The 26,012-nt window shown below is 52.0% G+C and overlaps 1 protein-coding gene across 5 annotated transcripts; it reads left to right on the top strand.

The window, feature by feature from the left end:
• Positions 1-4,240: 4,240 nt before the first annotated feature.
• On the top strand, positions 4,241-24,743 carry SEC16B (SEC16 homolog B, endoplasmic reticulum export factor). 5 transcript variants are annotated; one of them, XM_075096852.1, is made up of 26 exons: positions 4,241-4,344; positions 5,356-5,695; positions 6,776-6,882; positions 7,452-7,557; positions 7,676-7,790; positions 8,529-8,670; positions 9,020-9,177; positions 9,778-9,839; positions 11,121-11,256; positions 11,795-12,025; positions 12,618-12,715; positions 13,404-13,485; positions 13,604-13,721; positions 14,340-14,451; positions 14,696-14,801; positions 15,361-15,501; positions 18,463-18,576; positions 19,291-19,363; positions 21,585-21,836; positions 22,117-22,187; positions 22,550-22,693; positions 22,879-22,986; positions 23,867-23,948; positions 24,073-24,170; positions 24,239-24,331; positions 24,623-24,743. In XM_075096852.1, the coding sequence occupies exons 2-26, from the start codon at positions 5,427-5,429 to the stop codon at positions 24,689-24,691; spliced, it is 3,087 nt and encodes a 1,028-aa protein (XP_074952953.1). In that variant the 5' UTR covers positions 4,241-4,344; positions 5,356-5,426; the 3' UTR covers positions 24,692-24,743. The 5 variants fall into 5 exon arrangements, with proteins under 5 accessions (XP_074952953.1, XP_074952956.1, XP_074952955.1 ...); XM_075096855.1 differs by having other exon boundaries at positions 22,547-22,693; positions 24,112-24,170; positions 24,263-24,331; XM_075096854.1 differs by having other exon boundaries at positions 22,547-22,693; positions 24,112-24,170.
• Positions 24,744-26,012: the final 1,269 nt, after the last annotated feature.

Raw genomic sequence — 26,012 nt, 5'->3', positions numbered from 1 at the left:
CCTGGCCCTGTGGTCTAATCCAGACGTGAGCTCAGCATCCCTCCCCTGCTTATTCATGGCACCTGTGTAACGAAATGGAGCAGCTGTAGCTGGTGATGTTTCTTCTGGGGCTTGTTTTGACATCTGCATACCCCTCTTTGCCTTCTGTCCCCTTCATATTTTCCAATAGACACAGATCCAGAGGGACATTTCATCTAGGAAAGATATTTCAGAGGAGGAGGAATAACCTCTTGGTTTTTTTCTTAATGCCACAGAATAGCTTCAGAATTCATCTCACTTAAAAATTAATTTTCCCTGGTTAAGCAGGGGATGGTGTGGGGCGGGTGAAGGAATTACCTCTGCTTGGTTTTCATTGTTTGCCTAGTGAATATTTCTAGGCCTCTTGGTTTTATATGTTAATTTTCAGCTTAAATGTTGTAATGCATTGCAATGTGGCAAGGCGATAGGGGCGATGTGACACTTTCCAGGCTGCTTGTGCTTGTTTTATCTGCAAATGGTTGAATTTGCAATGTGTAATGATCTCTGTAAGGCAGTTAGCAGCGAGATAAACATCAATTTTATGGCTGGGAAAACATAAGGGGTGTTGCAAAGAAAAACAGGAGGACCTGAATACTGAAAGCGCTCTGACCTCCTCAGAATGGTTGGGTTTAGCTGGAGTGTCATCGCTGGCCTTTGTGCATCCCAATTCCTTCCTGTGGTGGGTCAAGCTCGGTATGATACTGTGGCAGAGCCTGCCTCTCTGGGATGTAGGAACAGCACAGCCTTTCCTTTAGGGGTGGAGGATGCAAGTAGCAAGGACTTAGTATTCACAGCCAAGAGTTAAGAGGTTTTGCTGAAGTGGGAATGAAGGAAGGCAAAGACTTCAAAGTTTTTTGGGCCTTGCTTCTTAATAGGAGCTCATGCAGGAGGGTGGATTTACCTTTCTGTTGCAGCCAGAGCGGGGACTTGTACAGCACTTTGCACAGATATGCTTTGATTTCCAGAAATAATAGCTTTTTGCAGCTCTGCTTCTTCATTGGGTATGATATGGGGTGTAAAATGCTTTTTTTTTTTTTTAATTTGCTGTGTTCTGAATGCCTTTAGAATGCAATTAATATCCTTGCCTAAGTCTCAAAAAATTAATAGGCATGTCTGGATGTTGCTAAATGTGACTGTGTATGCGTGGGGTGGGGGTGGTGGGAGGAATGGCTCAGTCCCTCGAAGCTGGAAACAACCTAATGTGGGGAAAAAGGTGCAAAACCATTGGTGAAAACTTAAGCACACAAACCAGTTATGGGGAAATGTACAGTGCTATGCTGCCTGGATTAAATCCACATGATGGTGCTAATGCAATGGCTGCAGGTGGGAGCAGATGTGTCTCAGCTGCTTTGGGAGCCACCACCTTCCTCCCACTGGGATGTCCCCCAAATGCCACCCCAGCTGGAAGAGGGGCTCTTACCACTCCTTCCCTGTAAGCTTGGCAGGAGTCATCAAGCTAATTAGTTAATTAGCTGCCATTGAGACTGATTGAGGATGAGGGCTCTCCCCATGCTGGGGCAGGTGCTCAGCCTGCCCAGGAGCCCAAGCTCCTGGGTTTCCTGGGTTGTTTTAATTATCTTGATCTCTGTGTGATGTGTAGTATGCCGTCAAATGTCTTGAATGCTGGCAAAATGTTCAGGGCTGGTATTTTCACTCTGAAGAATATCTAAGATGAGTTTTCACATTTTATGTAGCTCATTTACTACTTGCATTTCTGCCATGCAGATGTGGTGTGAGATGAGCTGGTTTCAGTTTTTTCTTTTGACTGTAGTCAGCCCTTTCAAACTCCTCTGCGCTGTGAGATGATGCTTAAGATGTCTCCACAAAAAAGCGTGTGTATATTTATACATCTCACATTTCTAGGGGGCTAAAGCTCAGAGATGAACAAAGCTTTCTATTGATGCCATTAAAAAAAAAATCTCCTCTCAGAACAAATTAGAAACAATGTAAATCACCTAAAAATAGCTTCAGGTACTGTAGCCACCTGGATTTCTCCTCTTAGATTACAAAGATTTCTGATGAGGTTTTGCTAATTATTCTCACCTATTGGGTTTGGTGTGGCGGGGGCTGGCCCAAGTGTCCAGGGCTGGCTGTGAACAGAGCCCCAGCACATTGTGTAAACACCTGGAGGGCATGAAGAAAAATGTTTTCCACGTAATCTTGTTACTGTGACAACAGCAGTGAAACCTTTTAAAGCAGAAAAACGGTTTTTTAAAGTGATAGTGGTGTCCCTTCAGCTCTGTCTGACAAATGGTATCTGTGGCATGTGCTGCCTGCTTCGCAGTAGCCCTGTAAGCTCCATGGCAGTCCTGTGGCACAGAGCTTGAGTTTCGAAGAAAGCTACGAATGTTTTTAAAATAGAAATTTCTTGGCTAGAAGCAATATAGTTAAAGGGTTACCCTTTTCTTTCCGTCTTTACAGCCCATCTGGTCCTTTTGTCTCTGTTTTTTCTTCCTTCGCTTTTCATTTCCCAGCTCCTTCCCCTGGCGCTCTCCTCTTCCAATGCACTCTTCTGCTTTTTCCTTTAAATTGGGGATCCTCAACTGTCCATTTTAACCAACTTTTGCTTGAAGCTTGATGTTGCTGGTAGTGTTTCCTGCATCCCTTTCCCTAGCATGGACCAGTACAGCATTTCCATTAATCTCAAAGACAAGCATTACAAGTTGCAGCTGCTTTTATGCAAGTCAAGCTCCCAAGTCTTCCTCGCAACCCAGATCCACCCAGTTTGGCTGGAAACATCAGCCCAAGAAGCTGGGGCTGGTCTCAGTGTTTTCTTGTGTTGGCTGAACCCTTGCATGTTCCCAGTGTAAGTTTTTGTGGTTGCTGTAAAACAGGTTGGAAACATCTAGCAGTCACCTCTTGGCTAGAAACCTAAAATTATTAACCAGCAGCCAAGTGGAAGTATGATATATATATATATTTTTATATTTTAAAATTGGCATCCTCATGGTCTCTAGGATTCCTTTCTAACTTTCCCAGAAAACCTGGCCTGTTCGTAAGAGACCTTTTACCTTATTCAGAGCCTCCCAAAGCTTTGAAGGGCAGCTGTGGAAAGGATAGGAGATACTTAATTTCATTCTGCTGAAGCAGCTTGGCAGCACAAAAAAACTGCTTCCCTGGTTTGCATTTCTTCCAGTCGGCTCTTGGTACAGCTGAGTGCTAAGGATATTTTTTTATTTGAAACCTTGAATTCTGCAGAGATGGAGCGCTTATTTCTTAAGATCACCAGGGAAAATTTCTTAGTCCCAGTAGGGTGGAAATTTCAAAGCTATACTATATGTAGTCTTCCAACATCATTAAAATAGGGTTTTGCCTGACAGTGCCACCGTGGTGCAATGAATAAGATCCTGTCTGCAAATTCCAAATCAATTGGTGTTGCAGCATCACGGTGGACATAATTTGGAGGAAATTTCCCAGGGAAAGCCAGGGCTGTGAGGGTGTGGAAAAAAGCAAAAAAAGCAAAAAAAAAAAAAAAGCTGGTTTTCTGCTGGTTCCTCTGTGCTGCCCTCGGGCTGAAATCTGGCTGCTAGTGCTCAGCAAAGGGAGACTTTGGGGGCTAGGAAACAGTGCCTGCTTTCCCTGGTGAAGGGAGAGAAGATGGCACATAGCTGAGTGGAAGACACTGGCTTTTATATCTAGCTTTATATCTAGCTTGTACTGTGGTTTTCTATGCCATTTGCCTTAATTTACTCCTTTTTTTTGTTTTGTTTTGTTAAGGTGCCCGGAGGAGTTTGGGAGAGGGTGTCCAGGCAGGAAGCCCCTGCCACTTATAGAGTGAGGCCATTATTGCACTATAGGTACTTAGATGAGGCAATGCTGGGGTGGACCTTGGCTCCATCCTGCCCAAATTCTGCCTCAGGCAGTGGCTGGTGGGATGGATGTTATTTGCTCAAGCTGTGGCTGGGTCTGGATTAAACCAACAGCTCAGCCAGCAGGTTTTATTTATTATTATTTAGGAAGTGTGAGGATATATAGAGGAGGATACGTATCTCATGGCATTTAAAAAAAAACAAACAAAAACAAAAACAAAACAAAAAAACCCGCAAACCCACAGGAGAAATATCTGGCTTTTCTTGAACTTGGAGGGCTGTGTGCTCCATCTCTTGGGTGAGAGGAGGCACAGTGATGGAGAAGGTGACCCTCAGGGATGCAAACAGCAATGCAGATCCCCCTGGAAGCCAAGCAAGTGGCGGAGCAGGTTGGTCTGGGGTGGAGGAGCAAAGACTGCCCTTTGCCCTCCCTGTGGCGGCCGGCAGCCCATGTGGCAGTGGACTTTGGCAGCGGCACCCAGGGAGCGGAAGAAGGGCCCCAGCGGCCTCCGAGCAGGTGTGTGTGGCTGCTGCGGGGGGTGGATGGTGGTGGGAACCTCTGGCCGAAAATTAAGGGGGACCCTTGGTGGGACTAAAATGATGGGTGTCTGGATGCTTGTGCCTGGGGGCTATTTAGAGCAAGGGTTTAACCCTGATTTCACCTAGAAGAGGCACAAACTGAGGCACCTCTGTTCAGACCTGAGTGTGTCCCACCCCAGCCCTGAAATGACCTCAGAATGCCTTAAACTTTGAGTGAGAGCGGTCACAAGTGGCTCAGACAGCATCTGGCCTTCTTGCCTGTGTCAGGAAGGTTTGTGAGCCTTTGTTGGGGCAGTTTGGGTACTGGTGCTGCAAGAGGAGATGTGGGGGGCTTGAGGGTGGCATCCCCCTGGCATCTAGGCCTTCACCCGCATGTTGCCCTGGGCTCTACTTAAGGTTTCCTCTTCTGTGTGGGACTATAATAAGTAAATCTGGTGTCTGCTTGAACTGCTATATTCTTGCTGGAGCTGGAAGCCAGGAGGAAATCCCTGTTTCCACCCCATCTCATAGCTCACATGAAAAATCTCCATTTCTCCCTGTCTCTTACCTGACTCATTTCTTTGAGAATAACTTTCCTTGTCCTGCTTGTAGCTTTGCCAATATTCCTTCCCCTACCATGTAAGAAATGAGGTTTCACTGCCTTGTCACAGAGGCAAAGCTGATTTGTCACCTGCCTGGGAAGGCTGTGAGCTGTGGTACGTTCAGGGCTTGCTGGGGGTGCAGGAGGGTGCTACCCCTTGCTCCAGGAAGAGCTGGATACCTGTTGCTTTGAAAAATGGACCATTTCCTTGTGGTGTTTTAGGGGGAGCTTCAAGTTTAGGCAAGTGGGGAGGTAGCTTGTCCTTGCCTCTGGGCATTTTAGAAAGGATGGTGGGTTTCCAGCAGGCTCCAAAAGCAGAGAGCAGGTGGCAACAAGCTTTCCAGGGGGCTTTGAGGGGGATGAAAAGCCACTGATCAAATGCACCATGCTTTATCTTATTGCTTGCAGGCCACTAAAGCTGTTTGGGCTTAACCCCACCACACCCCAAAGCTGGAAAGGGTCTCACTGGCAAGCTTGTGATGGACCCCTGGGCCCCTGCCCAGCTGCCCCACCCCTGGGAGAGGCAGGCAGCCCAGGGGGCATGGGGAGAGGCACACTGTGGCCCCCCACCTCAGCCCAGGGGTCAGCTGCTCCACATGGGACCCCCACCTCGGCCTGGATCCTGGGACGGGAGCCACCTCTCTGGCCACCCCTGGGATGAGGGCCAACACCCCCAGAGGGATGCCCGCAGACCAGCTTCCCAGGCGGAGTACTATGAAAGCAGCTTCCCCAACAGACTATACTCCAGGTGAGAGCTACGTCACTTTGCGATGCTCACACTGAGCCTCCTCCTTGTAAACCCTTTTAAAATAAGGTTTGACCACTTCACTGCTCTCATAGGCTTGTAACATGTGTGCTGCCCTTGTCATGGCGTGGACAAAGTGGTGAGCAGCCACCAGTTGCAGGCTCAGAGAGGCAGTGCACGATTAGGTGATGTCCTATTAAAGCAGCCGGTGACTTCTATATTTAAGGCTGCATTGCAGTTTTGACTCCAATTTCTTCTTACAGCTGTGACTTCTGCAGTTGCCATTTTACAAGCTTTGTCTCGGTCTGAGGTGCATTTTTCTTGAAGGTTTGATTAAATGCAATTCTTTTTTACCAAGTGCAAGGTGAACAATAAAAATACAAATGGTAATATAGTAGCAAAAGGGAGCTTGCAAGCTCAGCTGCTGAAACAGCGGAGGGTAGAAGGATAAAATGTAGGCTAGAGGATGCTCTAGGTGCTGAGAAAGACCTTTGAGTGCTCCAGCAAATTTGGGTTGATTTGCCTGAGTTATTGCCCTCTGAGTTATGGTGTGGATATGCAGGCATTTGTGCTGAGGTTGTGTGATGCTCACACCGGGGAGTGTTGCATAGGGCTGACCAAATCGCTGTGTAAATTGTAAAGGGTTAAGGTATGAGAGTGCTGGCTGGGTGGCTTGGGCTGCGCTCTGGCACAGAGGGAGACCTGCTGAGCTGTGCAGTGGACATGGCAGCTCCAGAGCTTGGTGGAGAAAATGTTTTTGAGGGACTTCTCCTAAAATGTGGGTGAAGGTTGATCCCCATGACAAGTTCACACCATCAAGCTGAAATCTGGTATCTTCTGAAACCACAGTGCATGGCTTTTCCATAGATGGGGATCAGAAAGTATCCAAACCTTCTTCTGCTCCTTCCAGGTATGATGCTGGACCAGTTTCTGGCCCTGGTGCTAAGCAGGGGACCTGTCTGTATTTCTATCACCCTTTCCGCCTTCAGAAGTCCCATCCAAGGCATGAGTCTAACCCTAGATGTGGTCCAGAACCTTCAGCGGTGCCCTTTCTCAGATTAAGTATGTTATGTTGCATTTCAGGCAAGGATATGAAGACCCTCGCTGGCAGTATCCAGCAGCCAGCTACGGGGATAGCTACACCTACCAAAGCCACCAGCAGCAGCCGGTGACCTGGCAGGATAACAGAGGTACAGGCTTATCCTTTGGGTCTGGGGATGGAGGCAACTTGCTTGCAGGAGAAGAAGCCATGATTTCTCCAGAATGGGTGGTTCTCCCAGGGCCTGCACATCTCAAGGGCTTTTGCCTGCCGACATTCCTAGGCTGTCAGTGTTGTTCTCCCCATGCAGCACTGCCCTCATTTGGCATTTAGAAAAATGTGAGCAGGAACTAGGTGCACTGAAGGGAATGTTTGATTTTGATTTCCATGTCTAAAAACTTGTGTTATTCCTGGTTCCAGGCTGAACTCTATGCCGATGGTGCTGTGTGATCAGGGTGGCCAGGGCCTCAGTTTTGCTGTTTCTGGAGTTCTTGGGCTGAAGAAGGGGGAGGGGAGGGGGAGGAGGAAAAAAGAGGAAAGGATATCACTGATGTATTGGCAAACGTATACAGGGCTTTATCATACCTCCAATGTGTCAGGCTAATTTGGAAGCAAATGGGGTGTGCACGGCGAATTGCCTGACTCATTGCTTTTCTTTTGCAACTTCATTGTGGCTTGTTGCTCTAGAGGGGCAATGCTAAATCTTGATTTTCTCTCTAGACCTGAGACAGGGAAAGCCTTATAGCAAGAGTACCAATTACCAGGACCAGCACTACTACAAGGGCTACCATCCGAACCTGGCCACAGCCGCCCTGGGGCAGGACAGGTAAAGGTGGGGAATCTGGACATCACTTGGTGCAATCATCTGCTGCAAAATTAGGGCATTTGTGGCTGGTCCTAGAATCTCTGACCTTCAGGAAGTCTCCTTTTGCTCCTGTCTCCAGGACCCAGACCTATGGCTCCTGTGAGGACAGTTACATCTCCACTGACAGGAGGGAGCGGGCAGGGGGAGAAACCCTCGGCAGCGATTCAGGGAAGGCTGGTGGCCAGCTCCGAGAGGTAACCTCAGGATGGGCAGATGTTGGAGGACAAAAGGCTTGGGGATCTCCCACAGATTTTGGAAGCAATCCATGTGTCCCTCCTCCTGAGGAGAAAAGGGCTGCTTTGTGATGTTGCACGCTGTGCTTAACAGTCTCTGGGGATTATTACAGTGAGTTGTTAGTATTTATGAACCCTCCACCTTCTGGGCTGTTTTTTCCCCAGGCATGGGGCTGTATACTCCCACACAGGGCCAAGAGCAGGACAGAAATCCAGGCTTGGTGGGATGCAGTTCTGCATCCTCACTAGGTAGCCAAAAGCTGTGTGTCATTGTCAGCTCTGTCCACCAAGTCCTGCTTCATCACACTTGTGTCCTGACTGCTGTATTTTGCCAAGAGCAAATTGGAAGATCAAATCAAACCTGCTGTGGTGATTTTGCTCCTGGGCAATGCTTTTCTGGGTTCTCAAGCCCTGTCTGCTGGCTGTGTTGGGGAGTCCATGTTAGGGCTAGGAAAGCTGTTGGGCTAGACCAGTGGCTGATGTAAATTATTTTAAAAGCCATTGGGTATGACCAGGGTATGTGCCGTGATGAACCGAAGATGCTGAAAGGTGTGAGCTGCTCAGATGGAAATCGGCTCTGCTGAGCTTCTGCTGGGTACTTTCATGGAGCAGCAGAGCCTGTCCCACTGCCCTGAGAGCAGGAAAGCAGCAGTGTCCCTAGTTTCTGAGCCAGGTTTGTGTTTTCTCCCTTCCTTGCAGCCCTTGGGCCAGCCCAGCCTGCTTCTGCAGTACCGCGAGTCAGGGCTCAGCTCCAGCAGCTACGAGCTCAGCCAGTACATCCATGATGGTGCCGACAACTATGAATCCATGCTTTCAGGGACCTGGAGCCCAGCACAAGCAGGTGAGGTGTGATGGGGCTCTGGCCCCACTGACAAGGTGGGAGCAAGGAAGTAAATGGCTGGTAGGAGGCTTGCTGTCTTGCATCTTGGTCCTTTCCTGGAGGAGGATGTGCAGGTGCAAGGCATGACTGGGGGGCTGCAGGGTGGGTGCATGGTCCGGTGGCTCTGCCCTGGTAGGTGCAGGAGCTGCCATGCATGCCTTTTGCTTTGGGGGACAGTTCTTGGAAAAGGTGGGTCAGTGGAGGATTACTTGAAATGGGGGGCCAGGATGAGACCTGATCACATCCTCCATAGCGGAGGGGGTGTGGGGTCAGGGTGAGGGGACTCATGGCAGCCTGTGTGTCATTGCAGGGGGGCCCTTGGTGTCCACCCCAGCCCCAGTGGTACCCCTCAAGTTCTCGCTGCCACACGTGGTGGTGTGCTTTGGAGCCAGAGGCCAGCTGGTGCTGGTGTGTCCCCACCGTCCTACCGAGGGGCAGCTGGCCCACGTCGAGCTACACAGCCTGGAGGTATGCCACAGCCCAGCACCTCAGACCGGCCTCCGTCACCTTGCTGGAGTGGCCCCTTTTGCCCTGAGGGATGCAAACACCTTTTGTCATGCAAACAGCCTCCTTAGCAGCCTTCCCGTTCCCTGCTGCTGTCTTATCTCCAACATGGACTCTTGAGTCTGCATCATGCCAGCCTGTGCCTGGGTGTTGCTTTGGGCCCTGCATCCTGCTCCTTCAGCTCTATGACCCTTGTTGTCTGTGACCTGTTCACAATGATCTCTTCTGATAGGGACAGATGTAGCCCATACCTTCTCACCTTTCTGAGGTGCTCCAATACAGAGGCCATATACATCCCCTGAGTCTACCACGGACTTTCAGTCTTCTATTTTGCCTCCCAAGGGAGGCAGATGCCATCTTAACAGGCATTTCTTTCCTGGACCTTAGCACTGGGGTCCATGTGATGGTTTAGGGTCTATGCTTTGGGGTTACCTTAAGCTAGCACAGAGAATGAGTTCACCAGCACTGTTGAACCTTCAGCCAAGGCACTGACTTTCAGCATGCCCACCTGGGGCTGACCTTGATTGCTGAAGTCCAGCTGCTGAATTTGCTCTTGTGTTTTAGGTAATCCTTCAGGACATGAAAGAGCTGGAGGAGCTACAGGCCTTCCCAGGGCCCCTGGCCAGGTATGCTGCGCTGGCAGGTCCAGAAGCTGTGTCCTCCTGGCTGTGCTGGCATGGTTGGCTTGCAAGCACCTCTCCTTTGGAAGGAGACATGAGCTCAAGGCAGACTTTAGGGTCCCACTGTTTTTGAGATCTACAAAGGCCAAGTCTAGGTTCAGACTGGGAGCCCAGCCCCTTTGCTGTTGTGTAGGTTGGATGGATTGTGGGGCAAGATTTTTCTGAATATTGATAGGGTGTGGGTTTAGTGTAGTTTGTATGTCTGACCTTATCTTGTACTCATGTCCCACAAAACTGATTTCTGGGAGACCTCTTTGGATGTCTAAAGCTTTGGGTCAACCTATGGTTTAGCTTGCCCTAAGGTTTTTGTCCCTTGACTGTTGAGCACAGCAGGGTCAGACCCAGTATGCACCTTCATCCAGTGTGAGCCTGGGAATGAATCAGGGTGTATTGCATCAGCATATGCATTGTCTCTATATCCTACTGGTTACACCAGCATGTCTTCTGGTCACTCATAACAAAAGCAGGGAGAGGAAAGGAGTGTGCAAAAGGAGGAAAACAATCTGCTGAGGAAAACCATTTACTGAGCAAGAGCTGCATGTGCCCAGAAACTGGGTGGAAGACCTGGAGGTTACCACTTGTGCCAAAGGAGGCATATCTCCATATCCATATGATCTCTATATGATGTATTGGTGTGATTGCATCGGAATCAGCATTTCCATCCCCAGTGCCTCTCTCCTGGCTGGTTTTTCTCAGTCACCCTTTCTTTTCAATGGCCTGATTATTTTATTGTAAGACAGCAGTTCTGTCTGACTTGCACATAGCTTAAATGTTTCTGCTTATGTTTCAGACCCAAAGGGTTTATGTAGTCACAGGTGTGACTCTCTCCCTGCACTATGCCAGTTAAGTAAAGATACTGCCTATATGTGTGCCTACTCCTGCAGCCTTGGACATCCATGGCTGTAACAACAGCACAGCAAAGCAAAACTGAGGTTCTTTGCAGATGGATGGATGAAAATAGCAGGAGGGCAAAGAGGGGCTTTGAGATGTACTCTGCATCCCTGAAACACATAAATCTTTAGAGAGTCAAATAATGATAACATTTAAGCCCTTTTGTGCTCAGTGTGGACAATGTGGTATGTGGTCATTGGCGCTGGGGATCTTCTCCACCTCTCACTTTGAATCTTTGGCATCCCCATTGGGGAAAGTGGGGACACTCTGAGTCTGAATGGTGTCCTAGGTTGCTTTGCCTTGGGTTTCTTTTGGTGTCTGTCTGTGCTGCTGTAGGGAAGATCTGCACAAGGTGGACGTGATGACATTTTGCCAGCAGAAGATAGCCACAAACTGTGATCTCTCAACACAGAGAGGCAGAGATTCAGCTCTTCTCTGGAAACTCCTGGTCCTCCTCTGCCAGCAGAATGGGGTAGGTGTCCTGTGGAAGGGGCTGACCCTTTTGACTTTAGAAGTGAGACAAGTTATATGCCCCTTAGGTGCCTCTTGATGCAGTTGCTCTTTTCAGGGGGTGTGTACTCATTTCCATAGTACTATCAACCAATTTGATACTGCCTCAATATTTAGAGCAAATCCTTCTCTGTGACTGCTTTTCATCTTTGTGAGCTACCAACAACCCAATGCTATAGCAACTGTGAAAGGGACTGGTGCCACCTTCACTGAGGAGCTGACACATGATTAAAAGGGGATTATTCCCTTACCCCAGTGAAATCCACCCAATATAATCTGTGGCTGCTTGTTGGAAACAGACGAATAAGATCTTCAGAGTGAGTGCTGTGAATGTCTTGCTAGCTGTGCTGAATTTTTTTGTCCTCCAAAACTGCGTGCTGATGGCCAAGGCTGGTCTTGCTGGGGACATGTGCTAGGATGAGTGCTGGGCTGGAAGTGCCGTCAGCCTTTGCTCATGGGGCAGCCTCCACAGGCCTTGCTTCTCCCCTTCCCTTTCACAGTCCATGGTGGGCTCAGACACAGCTGAGCTGCTGATGCAAGACTGCAGGCACCAGGAGAAGTACAAGAGGCAAAACCCTGCAGCAAACCTTATTGGCCTGATGGATGATGAGTGGATGTCATGTCAGACGGGGACGCTGGACCTCATCACAGGGGAGGTCCCTCCTGTTGTGGAGACACAGGCACAGATAGTGGAGAAGTTCACCAAGCTCCTCTACTATGGCAGGAAGAAAGTAAGTGGTGACAGGATCCAGGACCCAGCACTGACTTTTTTCCTTGGCCCCTTTGGCCTCTTCAGGCAGGTTTTAAAGGGAAGAGTGGTCAAGAGGTGCCTTGTGGTTGTGGGATCAACCCTTCAAGTTGTGTTTGTACAACAGGACTTACGGCAGTGATTTCCCACCATTGGGCTGGGGCCCCAAGTGAAGACAAGGTGCAGAGGCTTTTACCAGCACTGCAGGTTTAGTTGCAGCTATGTGACCTCAAGGGATACCAAAGGCACAGGGAGAGAGGAGGGTTGGATGCAGAGAAACATGGGTGCCCAGGCTGGGATCCCACAGCGATGGCATTGAGAGCTAACAGGCAGCACAGACCTGGAAATCCAGGAAAGATAATATTGCTGTGAAGGTCCCAGTTCTTGTCATCATGCAAGGTAGAAAGATAAAGGGGCCTTTGTGAACATGGGAGAGTTTTTTGGAGGGTATTAGTTAAAGCCAGAGCAGTTCTTGAGGTTCTTTGAGCTGGGTGATTAGAGCGTCTCCTGGCAGTGGAGGAGGGCAGAGAAGCAGAGTAAGTGCAAACCCATTTCCTTTTTCACCTTGGCTGCAGGATGCTCTCGTCTGGGCCATGAGAAATCAACTGTGGGGCCATGCCCTCTTCCTCTCTAGCAAGATGGACCCTCGGACCTACAGCTGGGTGCTTAATGGGTAAGTCAGAGAACTGAAAGCAAGGTGTGATGCTCTGTGACTGGCTTTGCCAAGCCTGTTATCCCTTCTGGTGCCCTCAGCCCCAGTGCATTGAAAAACGAGTATTGATTTCATCTGGGCCCCCTTTCAGAAGGGGCAAAGGGGAGAGGGAGCATCCATCTGGGTGGGCCTGAGTCCTTCCGGCTTCCTAATGGACAGGATAAACCAAGATGGGGCTGGAAAGCAGAAGGAAAGCCATTCCATGGAGATGTGGGTGGATTTATTCTGAGTCTTTGGCTTTGCCCTTGCTGCCCTAGCAAAGGCAGTCATTAGGGTAGGGGGAGCTGAGCCATCTTGACTGTGATCCAGCCTGGTCTGAACTGTTTATCCCACTGATATGAACACTTTCTGGTGGAATTAACATACTTTAGTCTGGATTGGGTTGATCTCTTCAGGGAGGGTTAAGCAGAAATTTTCTGTCTTGTGAACCCAAATCCTTTTAAGGAGGTTTTATCCAGCATTGTCCTGGAGATTTGTCTGCTCTGCAGGTAATGCAGATCATCAGCCTCATGGGCTGATGATCCTTTCTGCCTTCTTCTGAAAGCCTGTCAGGACACTGCTTTTCTGGGACATTTGGGATGTGCCCTTGAAGGTGAATGAGGGTTGGGGGTCCTGGCATGGCAGCCCTATCTCTGCTGTCTCCTCACAGGTTCACCAGCACGCTGGCTACCAATGACCCCCTGCAGACCCTCTTCCAGCTCATGTCAGGAAGAATCCCTCAGGCAGCACTGGTCTGTGAGCAAAACGCCTGGCCCCAGCGTGTGTAGCCCTCTGCTGTCACCTGCCTGTGATGCCCACCTTGTGGTGACCTTCTCTGCTCACCTTCACTTTCCTCTTTTCGCCCTCCAGTGCTGTGGGGATGCCACATGGGGAGACTGGAGACCCCACCTGGCTGCAATGCTGTCCAACAAGGTTGGAGACATGGCGCTGAACCACCAAGCCATCATCACCATGGGAGACACTCTGGGTGAGCTGAGGCCATTGTAAGCAGTTATGCTCCTGCTGTCTTGTAATTGTGGGTGGGCACCTGCACTGTCACCATGCATATCGATGCTGGCATGGATGTGTGTTGGTGCTGAGAAGGGGAGTGCATGCCTGTACCCCCGGACCTGCAGCGCCTGTGTGGTGGCAGGGATGTGTTGATGCATGCCACTGCCCTTCATGCTGGCAGAGGAGTTAGGCTCAGGCACACCCATTGGCTGCTCTTTTGGAGACACCGAGAGCAGCTGGACCCAGGGAGGGCATATGTAACTGCAGGGATTGAGACTTGCTCTGGGTGGCAGGAACTCTTGGGGATTTCATGCCAATAATGGCACCCTGCAGAGTTGAAGCTGGAGCTGGACCCTGCTCATGCTCTCCTGGTCCTACCACTGAAATGAAAAAAACTCCTAGGTACAGAAAGCAGCCATTGGGGAAAATGGACAAAAAGCAGGGAGAAGGGAGGAATCGGGATCTGTGTGGACAGGGAAGAAAAGTTGGGCGTTTGGGTTTGGGTTTTCGTGTGAGTTTGGGGGCCTCCAAAGCAATGCCTGAGCACACGGTGACCTCTCTCTCAGGACTAAGTGTCTTTTTTCCTCCCATCCAGCTGACAAGGGAGCAGTTGAAGCAGCTCATTTCTGCTACCTAATGGCAGATATTCCTTTTGGTTACTTTGGGGTGAAAGAAGACCGCATGGCTCTGCTGGGTAGCAGCCACCGGTGAGTGAGCCGAGGAGGTGTGATGGTCTTGCCAGAGTGGTGTGTCCCACCTTCCGATCTCCGGGATCTCACTTTTATGCAAAACCAATCCCTGACTCTGGGTTTTTACTGCTCTTAATGTGAGCTTTGCTCTGGGCCTCTCCAGCTGCAGGCTGGCACAGTGTGCCGCTGTGAGTCTGTGTATGGGCCTGTCTGGGGAGAGAGCTCTGCTTCTGCTTGCTGAATCTACTCCTCTCCTCTGCAGTCAGGCATTCACCCAGTTTGCCAGGACGGAGGTCATCCAGCGGATGGAAATCTTTGAGTACTGCCAGCAGCTACGACAGCCCAAATTCTTCCTGCTTCCCTTCCAGGTAGCAGAGATGTGCAAGTACATCTGGTGCAACACCTCAGACCTGCCCCAAAACATGCATCCATCCCTGTGAAGCCAGGGATTCAGGCTGCTCTCCAAGGCTTGTCCCCTCTCTGGGCTTTGGGAGTGATGGGGAGGCTGCCCTGGCTGAGGGGCTCTTCCAGGGCCGGGCTTTGGACAGGTTCGGGGGCATGGTGTGCTTAATGAATTGGTGCTTGCCCAGGTCTGGCTCCCCTCCTGCTCCCTGGGCAATGGATCAGCTTTTTGTATTGCAAATAAGCAGCCAGCCGCTGCTGTCTCAGGCACTGCGCAAATCGGCTGGATAAATGAAGATGGGGGGCTGGCCTCGTGACAGCACCACAGTTTGGGGAGTGTGGCTGGGCTGCCCCAGGGGATGGGCGGGGTGTTCCCAAGTTGCAGGTGGCTTCTGGGTGATGAGACCCATGACCCCAGGTGCCCCGAGTCATGCTGGAATGATGTGCCAGCACCCAGGCAGAGGGGACTTACAGGCACGAGTGCCTCCTCAGTGACCTATGTCCATTCTGCTTCCCTCTCTTGAGGTGTACAAGCTCCTCTACGCCTCTCGCCTGGCTGACTATGGGCTCCCAGCCCAGGCCCTGCAATACTGTGAGCAGATTGCCACTGTGCTCCTGGGCCAGGATCCAACCACCCACCCTGTCCTGGCCCAGCAAGTGATGAAGGTGAGTCTCGTACCCCCCTGCATCCTTGGCAGTACGGTACACATTGAGGACCTGGTGTGTTGGGAGTCATCCTTGAGGTTTCCCCAGTGCAGCCCCGCCAGGGTTTGCTGCCTGGCATGTGCTGAGCACGACAAAGCCAAGACCTCTGCAGGGTCTCTAATACCCATGGATTTAGGGTAGAAAACAAAGGACTTGTGTTGGCTGCCAAGTAAAAGCAGAGTTATTTGGAAGCAAAGGATGTTTTCTATCCTGGAGGGGCTCCTTGAACTTCTAAATGGAACAGGCCTAAGAAGCTGAAGTGTGAGTGTTTGCCATTTCCCCTCCAGCACATCATCCCACGGTTACATTTACCTGCCAGGGGCTCTTTTGGGGTTACAGTGAACAGGAGCGTGTCCCAGCTTGTAGCCCTGAGTCCAGCTCCTCTGCTTCATGAGCAGGGTGCTGGGGCAGGGAGGGGAGAAGCAAAGTGTGCCAGGTCCTCCAAGCAGGTTGGGCTCTCAGGAGAGCAGGTCTGCCCACTCCATGTGCATTATTGGGGCATTGCCGAGGCTGCTCGAAGGCTTCCTCTATTGTGAAGGGGGCAAAAGCTGCAGTGCTGTGAGATGAGGGGCAGCAGGGATGCCTGTCTGAAGCAGGTGCTGTAGAACTTGCCTAAAACTCAGCTGGTGCAGCCCCTCCACCCCATTGTTGAAATATATTTACTGTCTAACAGCCTGTCAGATCTACCGTTCTGCTGGGGATAATGCTTCTCCTGGGAGAAAACACTTTCATCTGAAAAACTAGTGCATTGTAGACACTCTTGTCTTTGATGTTTTATACTGTGTTACAAATTATGATACACATTAGTGTTTGATTAAGACTTCCCCTCTTTTGAAGCTGGGGACGATATACAACCAGGTGCTGGTTCATTAATATTGGATCAAAGTGCACATTGGCTTTTCGATTAAACATTCCCCCCGTTTAGGAGTAATCATGCTTATAATTTCCTCTTTCCTGCAATTGATTTAGGATGAACACATGTGTGTTGGCAAAGAGATGGGATGGTGGGGTCTGGTAGTGCAAGCTCCTGGCTGGGTTACTCTGCTTGTTGTGGCTGGCCCCTGTCCTGAGCGGGTTCTAGCTGCATGGATGGTGTCTCACTGTAACCTCCTGGAGGTGGGAAGTGTATTTTGTGCTGGTTTAGACTGTTTTGAGCAATTTTGGGAATAGGAAGAAACAGTTGATGGGAGCTGGTGTGGGGCAGGGGGTGGGAATAGCTGAGATGTGCGGCTGCAGAGGGTGGCTGAGCTGCAAAGTCACCTCTGGAAGGCTTTTGGTGGCCCTTGATGAGGCAGCCTTGTAGCAAAGCGTGGAGGATAAATAAGCATGAAGGAGCTGGGAGGGAGCTTGATAAATTCCCAATAAGCGGGTTGGTATCAGTAAGAGAAAATACAGTAAAGACTCAGATGAGGAGTAGTGCTTTGGGTGAGTGTCATCTCCCTTCATCCAGCGGTCTTAAAACTAGACCCTTGTCTAAGCAATTTGTCCAGAGTGATTTGGCTCTGCAGGGAGCCCTCTATGGCACCCTGGGCCAGTGGGTTGGGTCACCCCAGAAGATTCTCTTGTTCCATTGACAGTAGCTCAAGCCCCATGCCATTGAGACAGCTGCAGTCAGGGTGGCACGGACCCATCTCTTGCAGGAGAAATTAAACACACAGCAGTAATACTGCAGAGAGGGACCTGGGGGAGTTAGTGGAGCATGGAAAAAATGCTGAGCAGTAATGTAACAGGATGCTCTTGCAAAAAAAGGGGAAAAATAATCCAATGTTATAATGTTATTCTGGGCTGTGAGAGCAAGAACGGCATGTGTGAGACAAGGAAGTGATAAATCCCCCCATGGTCAGGTCTCAGGGGTCTTGGCTGGGGCACTCTGCCCTGTTTGGGATGCTGCACTCGGAGACAGGGCCAAATTGGAGCAAGTGTAGAAAAGAAGAGCAGGGGTGATAAGAGATTGAGGGGAAAATTACCTCCAAAGAAGGCCTCAGGGTTATTTTTTTTTCCAGGCGAGATATGCTGGGGGAGGAAGGGGTGTGGGGGGATGTGATAACAGCCCTCAGCATGCAGGAGGCTGCTTTTTCTGTGATGGTACCTGACTGTCCCCACAGCTTCTGTGGGAACAGGAATCAAGAGGCTTAATTTGCAGCAGGGAAGATTTCACTTAAATATTAAGAAAAAATCTTTAAGGACGCTAAGCATCAGGACAGGCCTGGGAGGCTATGAAATCTTCTCCTTGGAGATTTGTAAGTGCAAATCAGACAAACACAGGCTGCATGGGCTGGTGTGGGCAGACAGAATTTTCTTGAGCATTAGCAGATGGATCAGATATCCACAGAGGGTCCCTCCCAGCCCTGTATTTTTCTGTGTGGTTATTAGTGATGGTAATACTTGTTGCAAAGCTGGATGAAGAAGTGGCTGGGTGAGCCCTTAGCTCAAACCCTACTGACTCCCATCCACCCCTGTGGGGCAGGTGTGGGGCTGGTGCATAGCCCTGGGAGCTGCGCTGTTCCTACGGCTCCTGCTAGTGTGTCTTGCAAGCCCGCTGGTGCCTCAGGCTGGCTGTCAAGTGGGATTAAAGGTGCTCCTTTACCTCTGAGGAGAAAAGGATGGTAATAGTTACCTGCCTGTCTGATGTGAGGAGCATCTTTGACATCTCTCTGGAGAAGGCTGAGATAGCCCTGCTGGGAGGCTCTCTGTGGGGCACGGGATGGGCCAGCAGCTCTCTGCAGCAATGCAGGAGAGGGAATAAATCTTGCACAAGAGGCTGGTGTTACTTTAACCCCCACATTTATTATGATGTGCAGGTCTGGTGCTAGTTTGCCCCAGGCCTGTGTGCCCGGCTACGTGCAATTGCTGTAAGGGTTGGTCTCTCCTCTGTGGAGCTTAGATGTGTGACAAGCCCCATTGCCTTCCTTGGCTCTGCAGCTAGCTGAGCGGCTGAAGCTCTCTGATCCACTGCTCCTGGAGATGCCGGAACAGGACCAGACGCTGGAGCCTGACTGGCTGGTAGAGCTCCGAGCCTGCTGCCAGGAGTGGGAGGTAAGAGGAGTGGGGATGCTGGAAGGCAGCTGGTCTGCGTTGTAGTTTGCCTGTGGAAGCATCTTCCTCCTCTGCCCTGAATCCAAGGGGAGAGATACGGAGGTTCAAAGGCTGTTGTTAGCCGGGTGCCCTTCCCCTTGGCTTGTGAGCTCAGAGATGTGGTCTCTGCTGTTGGACCTGCAGCTTCAGCAGGAGCAGGGGGGTTACAACACCTGAGGGTGTGAGCAGCGAGGGCTGCAGAGCTTCTCATGGGGCAAAATGCTCCTTTTCTTGGCTCAAGGAGGGCAGTCAGGGGCTGGTGGGTGAAAGATGATCTTCTGTTGCGGTGAGGTTATTGGAGGGGGCACTGGTAGGACATCACCTTGCAGATGTGTGCTCTCAGGTTCCTAACTGTGGTCCTTGGATTAATGCTCTTCATTGAGGCTTTGTGTCTTTTGGTTTTGTGCCATTTTCTGTCTCCAATTTCCCCTCCTGCCTGCTCTCAGTAGGGCAGTGGTGCTGCAGCCCCCTTCGCTTGCTGGGAAAGAGCTGTGAGCGTGCTGGTATGGGTCTCACCTCTAACCTAGGCTTCTGCAGGCTGAGGGTGGGGCATGAGCCCCAGACCCACAAACACCATGCTTTCCTTTACATTGGCTTCGTGGTTTCCTTAGTCTTTGCCTTGTGCCATCCCTCTTTCCATCTCTTTTATCATGTTTTTCCTCTGACTCCTTGCAGGTGGAAGATGACCTCCCTCCAGAGGTGGGACCTGCTCAGCCAGGGCTCTCCTGGGCTGCTGCATCGATGGCAGGTAAAGAAAATGAAGCAGCACGTTGCAATCACTGCAGTGGGATTCTCTACATATGGAGTTGTGCTGCCACAGGCTGGGAGGCAGCTCCCTGTTCCCCAGAGCATTTCTCAGCAGCTGCTCCTTCCTCCTTACATCCCCCCAGAGCTCAAAATTTTACTGCTGTCTGGATGCATCCCTCTGGCATGGGGCTGCCAGGGATAGGCTGCAGAGGGGTTGATGCTTGTGCCCTCCATCCAAAGCCTGAGTAATTTGGCCTAATTACTGCAGCCTCAGGAGTCCCTGTGGGCACCTTGGAAGGAGAAGGGGGGGTGGGGCTGGACGAACCATGTGCCTCTTGGCTGAGCCTCAGGGGAGACAGCCCCATTCGCAGGCAGTCCTCTGAGGATGCAAATTGGACCTGAACTAAGGGGATTTCACACTTGCAGAGCAAAAAGTTTCAGGAAGGAGCTTGTCCTTCTGCATGCTGTGCTGCAGCATGCCTGTTGGTGAAGCCCCAGTGTTTCCCCTTCCTTGTTGCCTCTTTCATCCCTTTGCTTTGCCTCTCGGTGACCCCAAGAGTCCCCTGTAGTGACAGTCCACCCAGAGAGTCAAGAGACCTCAAGGTGAGGGACGTGAGCCTTCCCTGGGTGGCTGTCAAGAGAAGGGCTGGAGAGCTTTCCCTTCTTAGCTGGGCAGCATGTATATCAGAATGTCCCATCAAGGAGAAGTCAGGGACTGGTGACCCTTCAGTATTGCTTCACAGCCACCTCCATCAGCAGAATGCCCTGGCACAGCCCGCTGCTCCTCGCTGCTGCTCAGATCTAGCTTTCTGCTGGGAATGCTGGCACCAATGGGTGGAGAATAAAGGCTGGTGCAAACAGGATAAAACATGACAAGTTCCTCCAAGCCATTTCTTCCTATCAGCTTTCCTGCTGCCAATTTCCTCTTCAAAGAACTCTCCCAGTCAGTAAAAAGGATCATCAATCCTGATTGCCTTCTGCTGCTGTCAGGGCTGAGGCAATGATCATCCTTCCCTGGAAAGAAGTCACAAGTATAGTGGGACAGCTTCTCTGAGCAGCAGTGTCTTCTCCACGTGGGTCTCTGCAGCTCACTTTCCCGATGCTTGGCTGTTTTCTCCATTGAGAAGACCATCCAGAGCCACCATCTGAGGGACCTGCATGCAGAGAAAGCTGGCTTGGTGCTGACTTCATCCATCTTGGAAAGACAAAGCCTGAATCAAGGTGCCAAGCTGGGATCCACATGGTCACAGCAACCTCCCTCTCCATCCTTACAGCCTGGGCTGTCTTCCTGACTTCTTCCAGCTGAGCTTGCCAGGCAGTGTGGAGTCAAGCATCCATCATCCTCCCTGTGGATCTCAAGCATCTTGAGGCCATGCAGGAGAAGCTCATGAGTGCGAAGCCAATCCTGAGTGGGCTGGAGGCAATACCAGCAGGCAAAGCAAGGCTTTTGTAGCACCGCATCCAAGAGGTGCCATAGCCTGTCTCCAGGCTCAGAGCCATGGGGTCTGGGTCCTGCCTGGCTATGTCTCATGGCGATGGGAAAGAAACTTTCCAGTGCCCAGCACATTTCTGGTTGGAGGCTGCAGAGCTGGAACAAGCAGGACACGCACCTGGGACCAATGGCAGTGTGCTGCCTGCACTGTGTCTGACATCAGACAGAGAGCAACATGTGTCTGTGTGTGTCTTAAGTAAAACAAACCCCACTTGCTCAAGCTGTCTTTCAAACAAGCCCCAAATAAATCTGCCTAAAGCAAGAAACTCATTCATGGGCACTCCTGTGGAGCAGGAATGAAGGCTGCGGCTTCCTGGTGAATTTTCTTTCCTGCTTGGGGTGTGCAGCAGGAGTGGAAGAAAAAGCTGAAGGCCCCAGGCTCCTTTGAACCGCTGGGCACGTGCTGTTTTTGCTTGGTCTCTTTGCTTCCATAGCATTCCCCTTCTTTTGCAACCTCAGGCATATTCCTGGGAGGTTCCCCCGTCTTTCACAGCCCACCTTCCTTGAAGTCTCTGAAAGGTCCTTGCTGCCATGCCATGCCCTGCCTCCTCTCTTGCCTCCATGTAGTCCCCGGGGTCCCTCCTCACCCGCCTGGCTCCTGCTGATGTATAATAGAAAAGGGGAAAATTCAGTGCAACAGCCCAATGAAATTATAAACACTGGAGTAAACTCCTAAGGTGTGGGGTAGTTTTTTTGTTCGTGGTGTTTTTTCTTTTTTTTTTTTTTTTAGATGGAGGGCCTCACCATGAGCTTCTGCAGAGTGAAGGCTACCAGCATGACCAGTGGTACGAGGCCATGCCACCCCAGGGACCCATCTCCCATGAGGACGCGTCCCTCCAGCCTCCAGCCCCTGCTCAGGTCACAGCATCGCCACTGCTCAGTGTTCGGCAAGAGCTGCAAGCCCCCACACTTGGCCCAGAGCCGGCCACCCCTCTGGGAGGGGTTTTTGCTGAGCCCCCTCCACAGGTGGTGCCACCTGCAGGTACATGCTCCAGCCTTTTTTCTCTGCAAAAATGCCTGTCCCAGGTTAGTAGCAGTGGGATGGGGTGCCCCTCAGGGAAGTATGATCCCCTATGGCATATGTGTCACTTCAAACGCTGCTCCCTGCCAGTGCTGCCTTCACCTAGCACCTTGTTTCCCTCCAACCTTGCCCAGATGTGGAGCCACACTTGCCCTGGTGCTGTGTGTGCAAACTGTGTCCACCAGCGCTGGCTGCCCTGGGCAGGTCAAGCCCTGACTGTGTCCTTCCATCTGCTCTACAGGAGGAGCTGGGGAGCCCCAGGGTGCCCGGTTCTCCCCAGAAGGGGTGCAGCCATCCCTCTCAGCAGAGCAGGTGAGTCAGAGGGGTCAGGAAGACCATCCCACCAGGGGCCCCAGGGGGATTTGGGACTCACTGGCTTATCCTTCCATGCACTTAATTGGCATAGAAACCCACCATCATGGTGCCAGCTGTCCCCTCAGGGACCTGACAGGTAGGGTAGCCCTCTCCAGCCTTCTTCTATCTGTGGGACCATGGGCTGCCCACTGCACCCCGTCCCTGCTGCGGGTGCTATTCCTCCACACCTGCTGTGTAAGGGACATGGGGTTTCCTATCTGTTAAGCCTGGCACAGAGGAGTGCCAGGGATGATTTGATCAGGCTTGGGGTGGCTCCTCTGGGAATACCAAGCGGCAGGTCTGATCTCCGATGCCAGGAGGAGTTAAAGGAAAGGGCTCGGACCATCTCAGAGGGTTCCACCATCTCCTTGGATGATGACAGCCAGCCTTCCTCAGAGAGCGCAGGTGAAGATGCTGCTGAAGATCCGGCACCAGCAGAGGTGGTGAAGCCGGGTGAGGATAAGGTGAGCATGCCAGAGTGACGTAAAGCCTTGTGCTCCGAGCTTGCCTGTCCCCGATGTCCCCTGTGCCTGCCCTGACCTGGGCAAAATGGTGCCTGCTCCTGGCCAGTGTGGGGGACATCTGGGTGGCTGTGGCATCCTCTCCTTCCCACATATTTCCATTGACTGTGACAACCTCTGTTTCCCAGAGCTCCGGATTCAGGTGGTTTGGCTGGTTTCGGTCGAAGCCCACCAAGGAAACACCTCCCAGAGCCATGCCTGAGGTGGCCCCAGACTCCCCCACTCTGGGACTGCAGGTAGGGAAAGAAAGGCTGTCCTGTCCCTGGGTGACACCTAGGGTTACAGCCATGGGGACAGGTGACACATCTCCCCCTTTACCCGCTATTTCTCCCTCCATCCTTGTGCAGGTGGCTGGGCCGTGCCATTGCACAGCTCTTTGTGGCTGTAGCCGCTCTGTGCGGGGGCAGAGCGGAACCAGGAGCCCTTTTAGCCTGGAGGTGAATCCTTGATTAATAACAACTGTAAATTTATAAAGCCTCTTTGATCTGGGAAGTCCTCCAAGGACTTGGCAAACCCTGCGTGGATCACTTACCCTCCACCAGAGCAGAAAGCAGCAGCTGCAAGCGGCACCACTCAGGCAGATTTTAGGAGCTGCAGGGAAGGAAAACCTCTTTAACTGGAAGCGCAGCAGAGACAGGGAAGCAGTCAAGCGTGGTTATCCCAGTACTGGCCGAGTCCTCAGGGTGTCCCGTCCCTGACTGCAGGCTGATGGTGGGCTTGGAGGCAGATGTTGGAGTGAGATTCTCCCTGGAAGTTTCATCCTGGTTGAGAATGACCTACAGTCCCAGAGCAGGAAATTTTTGGATATTCTTCCAAAACTAGCAGATGAGGAAAAGAGGGGGACCCATGGAGCCTGGGGGCCCCTTATGCTGTACAGAGGCTTGGTGTCCAGCTGCCTGCCTAATTCTGAGCTCTCCGGGTGGTATAGTTTTGTGAGGGGGGTTGCTTGCCCTGACCCTGTAGCTCCCCTTTAGCTTGGGTGCCTGTAGCTCTTGGGGTACCTCTTCAGGAGGATGGGTGTAGAGCGGTACCCCAAAAGTGTGGTGTGGTATCGGGTGCAGAGGCCTCCTTGCTGTGTAAGGAGCTTCTGATCTAAATGCGTGGATGTGATTTCAGGAACAGACATCACCATCCCCACCTGATGCTCCGGTCACAGCTGGGACAAGACCTTTGGCTCAGCCTCCCTCCCAAAACCCTGGTAAATGCTGCGTGGGTCCCCTCGCCCCTCTCCCTGTCAGCCTTTTAGAAGCTGGTCCTCTTAATTTTAAGGTGGTTTTTCTGGTGGTGGTTTTTTGGTTTTTTTCCTTTGTGGCATGACCCAGGAGGAATGCAAGGTGAAAATATCTTTCCTGTTACTCCAGTGTCTGTTGGGATGAAAGGCTCGTGGGATGCAGGTGGTGGGGAGACAGCAGGAGAGCAGGTGAGGGGAGGAGAGAGGTGTATTTGTGTATGATGGGGGGGGTCTGAAATTGGGAGATGGCCATTAAGTTTCTTTGCCTTCACCCCTTCCAGCCCAGCTTCCATCAATCTACCCCACTGGTGGGGACAATCCCCCTCTTCAACCCTGCCCAGGTGTCTCAGGTGAGAGCATCCCCCTGGGCTGTTGCTGGATAGGGCAGGGGGTGGCTCCTGGCTTTTGGGGTGATGCCTGATTGCCTGCAATATGCTACGGGTAGGGAATGTAGGGGATACCAGCCCTGGGTATGAGAGTTTGGTGTTTACAAGCAAATGATTTGGAGGGGGATAGTGATGGGGGGGTATGATGGAGGAGGGATATGGGGGGAGGGATGCTTGTGGCCACATCCTGAGGCCAGTAGGGGTCCACATTTTGGGGTACATCCCTCCCTTACGCCATCTCTCTCTGCTTCCCAGCTCTCTGCTGCCTCTCGACCGAACCAACCCAGGCTGTTTTCCCAACGGCGCTATCCCAACCCGCTGTGAGCTGCGGCGGGTGGAAATCAACAGTGGTGATCAGTTGTGTTTTTTAACCAAACTGGTGTTTGTGATTATTTTAGAAGGGGGTGGCAGAGCCTCTGCCACCAGTTTTGGGGGTGTTGGGGGGAGTTTTAAGGTGATAATAACGGATAAGAAAAAAGTGTCCGGGGGAGAGTAGTCTGAATTGGGTTGTAGGGCGCTGCCCCACCTCACCCATTGGACTCAAGAATAGCCGGCCGTGAGTCTGTCTCAAAGCACCGCGGGGCCACGAGCATCCACCGGAGTTTCTACACGCGTGGGGGTTGGAATCCCACACGCGAAACCTGCGCGGTTTCTCCTGCCCAGGACCGGCCCGATGACGCGGCGCCCCCCCTTGCTGGTGGCTCACCCGCCCACTCGCGGGCGGGGCCCTGCTAGAGCCGCGGGCGGCCCTTCCCTCAGACCTTCCCCGAGGCGGGGCGTGGGTGACGCGCACCCTGTGGGTGGCCTCGGCGGTGAGCTTCCCCCGGACGCACCTCTCTGCAGCCTCATCGTTATATATAACGCTACTTCTCTCTCCACCTCTAGGTCAGGGTGAGCGGCCGGCGCTACCCAGCGTGCACTGCGCCGCATGCTAATTTAGAACCGCCCCTTCGTCGCGGTGGGGGTGTGTCGTCCGGGGTGTCCCCTCGCCGCCGCCTTGTGCGGAAGGTAACCCACGGCGTGGCGGCCACGCCGAGTGGGCTGTGGCTAGCCGGGCTGCGGGACCCGCGCCCACTCGTGACGGGCTGTGGGGCCAAGCCCTGTTTGTGACGGGCTGCGGGGCTGGGGTCCCCACTGTGGCAGCGGGTGGAGCCAAGAACTGCTTGCAGCAGGCTGTGGGGTTGGGGCTACCTCGCGACAGGCTGTGGGGCTGAAACCCACTCGTGACGGGCAGGCTAGGGTCCACTCGTGGCAGGCCGTTGTCCACTTGCGACAGGCTGGGGGACTGCCGACCTGCCTGTGACAGGCTGTGGGGCTGGGGCCCGCTTGTGACAGGCTCTGAGCAGGGCTGGGGAGGTGGGGCGAGGGCCGAGGTGGCGGGGGGGGGGCCCGCAGCCCTCGGTGGGGCACCCCGGGCCGGTCTTGCGGCTGCCGGGGGAGCCTGGGGCTGGGCTGAGGGGACAGCGAACTTCTTGTGTAAGCTTGCACGTCTGGCAAATGTTTTGAGAAATAAATCTTGTGGTTTGGGATGACTCTTCAGACTTCTGGTTTCTGACTCCGCTTTTGATTCCCCTGAGGTTGTAAGGAGTCAGGTAGCAAAGTTTTTTCTGAAGTAGAGCATGCTGCAGATCCGTTTAGGAGAGGC

This window comes from Phalacrocorax aristotelis, chromosome 6 (genome assembly GCF_949628215.1).
Source record: "Phalacrocorax aristotelis chromosome 6, bGulAri2.1, whole genome shotgun sequence".
NCBI lineage: Eukaryota > Metazoa > Chordata > Aves > Suliformes > Phalacrocoracidae > Phalacrocorax > Phalacrocorax aristotelis.
This window is presented reverse-complemented; position numbering and strand designations above follow the sequence as displayed.